The 7,500-nt window shown below is 46.3% G+C and overlaps 1 protein-coding gene across 2 annotated transcripts in view; it reads left to right on the forward strand.

Moving 5' to 3' along the window:
• The first annotated feature begins 974 nt into the window (after positions 1-974).
• Positions 975-7,500, forward strand: part of LOC124019884 (D(4) dopamine receptor-like) — a 34,593-nt gene continuing 28,067 nt past the window's right edge. For both annotated transcript variants that reach the window (XM_046335328.1, XM_046335329.1), the window contains exon 1: positions 975-1,968. In XM_046335328.1, coding sequence (XP_046191284.1) covers positions 1,708-1,968 — 261 coding nt within the window. In that variant the 5' untranslated portion in view covers positions 975-1,707. The remainder of the gene's footprint in view (positions 1,969-7,500) is intronic.

The following is a 7,500-nucleotide window of genomic DNA, read 5'->3' on the forward strand; positions in this document are numbered from 1 at the left end:
AGTAGATATGGAAGTTTTTCCAAATTGGATTTGTTTTCGAATTCTTTGTGGATCTGTGAAATCTGAGGGAAATATGTGTCTCTAATATGGTCATACATTGGGCAGGAGGTTAGGAAGTGCAGCTCAGTTTCCACCTCATTTTGTGGGCAGTGTGCACATAGCCTGTCTTCTCTTGAGAGCCTTGTCTGCCTACGGCGGCCTTTCTCAATAGCAAGGCTATGCTCACTGAGTCTGTACATAGTCAAAGCTTTCCTTAATTTTGGGTCGGTCACAGTGGTCAGGTATTCTGACGCTGTGTACTCTCTGTGTAGGGCCAAATAGCATTCTAGTTTGCTCTGTTTTTTTGTTAATTCTTTCCAATGTGTCAAGTAATTATCTTTTTGTTTTCTCATGATTTGGTTGGGTCTAATTGTGCTGTTGTCCTGGGGCTCTGTAGGGTGTGTTTGTGTTTGTGAACAGAGCCCCAGGACCTGCTTGCTTAGGGGACTCTTCTCCAGGTTCATCTCTCTGTAGGTGATGGCTTTGTTATGGAAGGTTTGTGAATCGCTTCCTTTTAGGTGGTTATAGAATTTAACGGATCTTTTCTGGATTTTGATAATTAGTGGGTATCGGCCTAATTCTGATCTGCATGCATTATTTGGTGTTCTACTATCTGTCTCTCTGTCTGTCTCTCGCTCTCTATATGTCTCTCTGTCTGTCTCTCTCTCCATCTGTCTCTCTGTCTATCGGTCTCTCTCTCTATCTGTCTCTCTCTCTGTCTTTCTCTCTGTCTGTCTCTCTCTGTCTATCGGTCTCTCACTGTCTCTCTCTCTATCTGTCTCTCTCTCTATCTGTCTCTCTCTCTGTCTGTCTTTCTCTCTGTCTGTCTCTCTCTGTCTATCGGTCTCTCACTGTCTCTCTCTCTCTCTGGGAGCCCGGCATTCCACTCAACAATGACACGATTCACTGCGTGCAGGCAGAATGCATTAGCGCTGCGCGTCGACAATGGGATTAAATGTCATTGATGAAATTCCTCGTTTAATTGCTTGAGAACTACTCTCGTTTAGCCAATTCAATGAAAGCCACAAACTTTCCGTCGCACTTAACGCGCTTTTTATTTTTTGGAACAGGCGGATAAGGTCAGATGTCTTTTCTTTTTTAAAGTTTTGAATCTTCTTCATCGTGCCATGCAACTTGAGGGGCAAAAGTCAACGGTCAGATCTAAGCAGCTTTGTGCCGTTGGATATATAGAACTGTGTCGCTGATTTGTCCGTTCAGGTCGCTTACCTACACAACCTGTCTGTCTGCTGAAACAACCTCACCTCTATTAAGCACTCAGGCACAAGCTGGTCTAAACCGCCGAGGTGCAGGAAACCAGTTTAAACTATGATAGAATTAGTCTGGGTGCTTCTACATATTTGAAGGAGACACTAACTGCATTGCTTGAATTTCAGAGTCATTTTCTTGGGAAATCGGAAAGCGCTTTCAGAAAACATTTGTCTCTACGACTCTCCGCGGGTCTGGTGCTGATCTCCTGCAACAACAAAACCATCAGTCCTGGATGGGTCTCACTCAAGAAGAGGAAACTTAGCGATTTTAGCACAGACCAGACACCGGACCACGCGTGCTGCAGGACGACCGGGAATAATGCATAGATGAAACCCCGTTCCAGTAACGCCGTTCTCGCACGGAAAAGGCGTCGCAGAGGGAATTTGTCTCCGGGCGACAATGTCAGACAACTTCACCGATTTCGAATTCAACAGCACGACGCAGCCGGTGGCTGCTGCCGTGGCTCCAGACTACAACTTTCCAGCTCTTATATTCGGGATATTGCTAATCATTGTGATTATCGGTGGAAATGTGCTTGTGTGTCTTAGTGTTTACATGGAAAAAGCTTTAAAAACTACAACAAACTATTTCATTGTGAGTTTGGCTGTTGCGGACCTACTCTTGGCAGTGCTGGTGCTGCCGCTGTTCGTGTTTGCAGAGGTAAGTAGCTTAGGTTTGAGCCCTCAGCCTACCTGAGAGATGTTGTTTGGTTCATTAATAATACCTGCTTGGCCTATTTCAGATGTTTAGTCATGTGGTGGCCGGTTGGTAGGCTATATATATTTTTATTTTAAGTTAATTTATTTCACTAGGGGACGACTAGGCTATTGGTTATGATTATGAATCATATTATACTATTTATTCGCCTCTAAATTACCATAATTATAATCATGCATAATATCAGCTGTCTAATAGTTAGTTCCCCGGTATTATAGTACCGGTAAATAATAGCGGCTTAACCCTCTATACATCCAAACCAGAGTCATCAGACCAACCCATTAAGTTCATTACTAAAGAGGGGAAAGAACATCCCGTTCCATTCTCTACTCTTGTTCTCTCTGTGTCTCTCACCTGTTCATTTCTCAATTACTATCGAACTGGGAAAGGTCAGTCGTTTTATACTGCAAAACGTCTTCTGCGTCATCTTGAAATGCTATAGGCTACGGGCCAATTCGTTTTATTAAAACTGGTCAACAACAACAACAGACTAACAGTGGAATCAGATCAATCAAGGAGGTTAACTCAAAGCTTTTAAAATGAGAATTACTGAGATATTGCATAACATTAATTGGTAGTGTCTATTGTTGAGAACAGGTATGCATGTGTGTGTGTGTGTGTGTGTGTGTGTGTGTGTGTGTGTGTGTGTGTGTGTGTGTGTGTGTGTGTGTGTGTGTGTGTGTGTGTGTGTGTGTGTGTGTGTGTGTGTGTGTGTGTGTGTGTGTGTGTGTGTGTGTGTGTGTGTGTGTGTGTGTGTGTGTTTGTCTCTCTCGCTTTCTCTATTGTGGTTGACGACTGAATAGTCTTTACTTAGAGAATTAAGGGATGCCTGTGTGTGTGTGTGTGTGTGTGTGTGTGTGTGTGTGTGTGTGTGTGTGTGTGTGTGTGTGTGTGTGTGTGTGTGTGTGTGTGTGTGTGTGTGTGTGTGTGTCTGTCTGTCTGTCTGTCTGTCTGTCTGTCTGTCTGTCTGTCTGTCTGTCTGTCTGTCTGTCTGTCTGTCTGTCTGTCTTTCTCGCTCTCTCTCTCTTTCTCTCTCTCTCTGTCTCTCCCTCTCTCTGTCTCTCTGTCTCTCTCTCTTTCTCTCTCTCTCTCTCTCTGTCTCTGTCTCTCTCTGTCTCTCTCTGTCTCTCTCTCTCTCTCGCTCTCTCTCGTGGTTGACTACTGAATATTCTTTACTTAGAGAATTAAGGCATGCCTGTGAGAGACCAGTGCCTAAGTCTTCCTAAATTGTGATGCCATTATCTCGTTACAGGAGAGTTGTTCCAGCTAGGTAATCTACTGAGCCAGGCAGAGTGTTAACATGCTCGTTACAGGAGAGTTGTTCCAGCTAGGTAATCTACTGAGCCAGCCAGGCAGAGTGTTAACATGCTCGTTACAGGAGAGTTGTTCCAGCTAGGTAATCTACTGAGCCAGGCAGGCAGAGTGTTAACATGCTCGTTACAGGAGAGTTGTTCCAGCTAGGTAATCTACTGAGCCAGCCAGGCAGAGTGTTAACATGCTCGTTACAGGAGAGTTGTTCCAGCTAGGTAATCTACTGAGCCAGGCAGAGTGTTAACATGCTCGTTACAGGAGAGTTGTTCCAGCTAGGTAATCTACTGAGCCAGGCAGAGTGTTAACATGCTCGTTACAGGAGAGTTGTTCCAGCTAGGTAATCTACTGAGCCAGGCAGAGTGTTAACATGCTCGTTACAGGAGAGTTGTTCCAGCTAGGTAATCTACTGAGCCAGGCAGAGTGTTAACATGCTCGTTACAGGAGAGTTGTTCCAGCTAGGTAATCTACTGAGCCAGCCAGGCAGAGTGTTAACATGCTCGTTACAGGAGAGTTGTTCCAGCTAGGTAATCTACTGAGCCAGGCAGGCAGAGTGTTAACATGCTCGTTACAGGAGAGTTGTTCCAGCTAGGTAATCTACTGAGCCAGCCAGGCAGAGTGTTAACATGCTCGTTACAGGAGAGTTGTTCCAGCTAGGTAATCTACTGAGCCAGGCAGAGTGTTAACATGCTCGTTACAGGAGAGTTGTTCCAGCTAGGTAATCTACTGAGCCAGCCAGGCAGAGTGTTAACATGCTCGTTACAGGAGAGTTGTTCCAGCTAGGTAATCTACTGAGCCAGGCAGAGTGTTAACATGCTCGTTACAGGAGAGTTGTTCCAGCTAGGTAATCTACTGAGCCAGGCAGGCAGAGTGTTAACATGCTCGTTACAGGAGAGTTGTTCCAGCTAGGTAATCTACTGAGCCAGGCAGGCAGAGTGTTAACATGCTCGTTACAGGAGAGTTGTTCCAGCTAGGTAATCTACTGAGCCAGGCAGAGTGTTAACATGCTCATTACAGGAGAGTTGTTCCAGCTAGGTAATCTACTGAGCCAGGCAGGCAGAGTGTTAACATGCTCGTTACAGGAGAGTTGTTCCAGCTAGGTAATCTACTGAGCCAGGCAGAGTGTTAACATGCTCGTTACAGGAGAGTTGTTCCAGCTAGGTAATCTACTGAGCCAGGCAGGCAGAGTGTTAACATGCTCGTTACAGGAGAGTTGTTCCAGCTAGGTAATCTACTGAGCCAGGCAGGCAGAGTGTTAACATGCTCGTTACAGGAGAGTTGTTCCAGCTAGGTAATCTACTGAGCCAGCCAGGCAGAGTGTTAACATGCTCGTTACAGGAGAGTTGTTCCAGCTAGGTAATCTACTGAGCCAGGCAGAGTGTTAACATGCTCGTTACAGGAGAGTTGTTCCAGCTAGGTAATCTACTGAGCCAGGCAGAGTGTTAACATGCTCGTTACAGGAGAGTTGTTCCAGCTAGGTAATCTACTGAGCCAGGCAGAGTGTTAACATGCTCGTTACAGGAGAGTTGTTCCAGCTAGGTAATCTACTGCCAGCCAGGCAGAGTGTTAACATGCTCGTTACAGGAGAGTTGTTCCAGCTAGGTAATCTACTGAGCCAGGCAGAGTGTTAACATGCTCGTTACAGGAGAGTTGTTCCAGCTAGGTAATCTACTGAGCCAGGCAGGCAGAGTGTTAACATGCTCGTTACAGGAGAGTTGTTCCAGCTAGGTAATCTACTGAGCCAGGCAGGCAGAGTGTTAACATGCTCGTTACAGGAGAGTTGTTCCAGCTAGGTAATCTACTGAGCCAGGCAGAGTGTTAACATGCTCGTTACAGGAGAGTTGTTCCAGCTAGGTAATCTACTGAGCCAGCCAGGCAGAGTGTTAACATGCTCGTTACAGGAGAGTTGTTCCAGCTAGGTAATCTACTGAGCCAGGCAGGCAGAGTGTTAACATGCTCGTTACAGGAGAGTTGTTCCAGCTAGGTAATCTACTGAGCCAGCCAGGCAGAGTGTTAACATGCTCGTTACAGGAGAGTTGTTCCAGCTAGGTAATCTACTGAGCCAGGCAGAGTGTTAACATGCTCGTTACAGGAGAGTTGTTCCAGCTAGGTAATCTACTGAGCCAGGCAGAGTGTTAACATGCTCGTTACAGGAGAGTTGTTCCAGCTAGGTAATCTACTGAGCCAGGCAGAGTGTTAACATGCTCGTTACAGGAGAGTTGTTCCAGCTAGGTAATCTACTGAGCCAGGCAGAGTGTTAACATGCTCGTTACAGGAGAGTTGTTCCAGCTAGGTAATCTACTGAGCCAGCCAGGCAGAGTGTTAACATGCTCGTTACAGGAGAGTTGTTCCAGCTAGGTAATCTACTGAGCCAGGCAGGCAGAGTGTTAACATGCTCGTTACAGGAGAGTTGTTCCAGCTAGGTAATCTACTGAGCCAGCCAGGCAGAGTGTTAACATGCTCGTTACAGGAGAGTTGTTCCAGCTAGGTAATCTACTGAGCCAGGCAGAGTGTTAACATGCTCGTTACAGGAGAGTTGTTCCAGCTAGGTAATCTACTGAGCCAGCCAGGCAGAGTGTTAACATGCTCGTTACAGGAGAGTTGTTCCAGCTAGGTAATCTACTGAGCCAGGCAGAGTGTTAACATGCTCGTTACAGGAGAGTTGTTCCAGCTAGGTAATCTACTGAGCCAGGCAGGCAGAGTGTTAACATGCTCGTTACAGGAGAGTTGTTCCAGCTAGGTAATCTACTGAGCCAGGCAGGCAGAGTGTTAACATGCTCGTTACAGGAGAGTTGTTCCAGCTAGGTAATCTACTGAGCCAGGCAGAGTGTTAACATGCTCGTTACAGGAGAGTTGTTCCAGCTAGGTAATCTACTGAGCCAGCCAGGCAGAGTGTTAACATGCTCGTTACAGGAGAGTTGTTCCAGCTAGGTAATCTACTGAGCCAGGCAGGCAGAGTGTTAACATGCTCGTTACAGGAGAGTTGTTCCAACCTAGGTAATCTACTGAGCCAGGCAGGCAGAGTGTTAAGTGTTATTATCATGTTGATCGCATTTTGTTATCCATCTTGGTTATTGGTTAACATTACAGCCTTTAGTTTGTGGCTTGTTCACCTGATGGTGAAGGGCAGGCTGGAAGTCAACTTCGTCATACTATTGATAAGCCAAGAGAGGCTGATCATTAGAATGGACAATAGAAGACAGAGAGAGAAGAGAGAGAGAGAAAGGGGAGAGTATGGATACAGACAGAGAGAGAAAGGGGAGAGTATGGAGACAGACAGAGAGAGAAAGGGGAGAGTATGGAGACAGACAGAGAGAGAGAAGAGAGAGAGAGAAAGGGGAGAGTATGGATACAGACAGAGAGAGAAAGGGGAGAGTATGGAGACAGACAGAGAGAGAAAGGGGAGAGTATGGAGACAGACAGAGAGAGAGAAGAGAGAGAGAGAAAGGGGAGAGTATGGAGACAGACAGAGAGAGAAAGGGGAGAGTATGGAGACAGACAGAGAGAGAAAGGGGAGAGTATGGAGACAGACAGAGAGAGAGAAGAGAGAGAGAGAAAGGGGAGAGTATGGATACAGACAGAGAGAGAAAGGGGAGAGTATGGATACAGACAGAGAGAGAAAGGGGAGAGTATGGAGACAGACAGAGAGAGAAAGGGGAGAGTATGGAGACAGACAGAGAGAGAGAAGAGAGAGAGAGAAAGGGGAGAGTATGGAGACAGACAGAGAGAGAAAGGGGAGAGTATGGATACAGACAGAGAGAGAAAGGGGAGAGTATGGAGACAGACAGAGAGAGAAAGGGGAGAGTATGGAGACAGACAGAGAGAGAGAAGAGAGAGAGAGAGAAAGGGGAGAGTATGGAGACAGACAGACAGAGAGAGAAGAGAGAGAGAGAGAGAAAGGGGAGAGTATGGATACAGACAGAGAGAGAAAGGGGAGAGTATGGAGACAGACAGACAGAGAGAGAGAGAGAGAGAAAGGGGAGAGTATGGATACAGACAGAGAGAGAAAGGGGAGAGTATGGAGACAGACAGACAGAGAGAGAAGAGAGAGAGAGAAAGGGGAGAGTATGGATACAGACAGAGAGAGAAAGGGGAGAGTATGGAGACAGACAGACAGAGAGAGAGAAAGGGGAGAGTATGGAGACAGAGAGAGAGAGAAAGAGAGAG

Source organism: Oncorhynchus gorbuscha, unplaced genomic scaffold (genome assembly GCF_021184085.1).
Source record: "Oncorhynchus gorbuscha isolate QuinsamMale2020 ecotype Even-year unplaced genomic scaffold, OgorEven_v1.0 Un_scaffold_714, whole genome shotgun sequence".
NCBI lineage: Eukaryota > Metazoa > Chordata > Actinopteri > Salmoniformes > Salmonidae > Oncorhynchus > Oncorhynchus gorbuscha.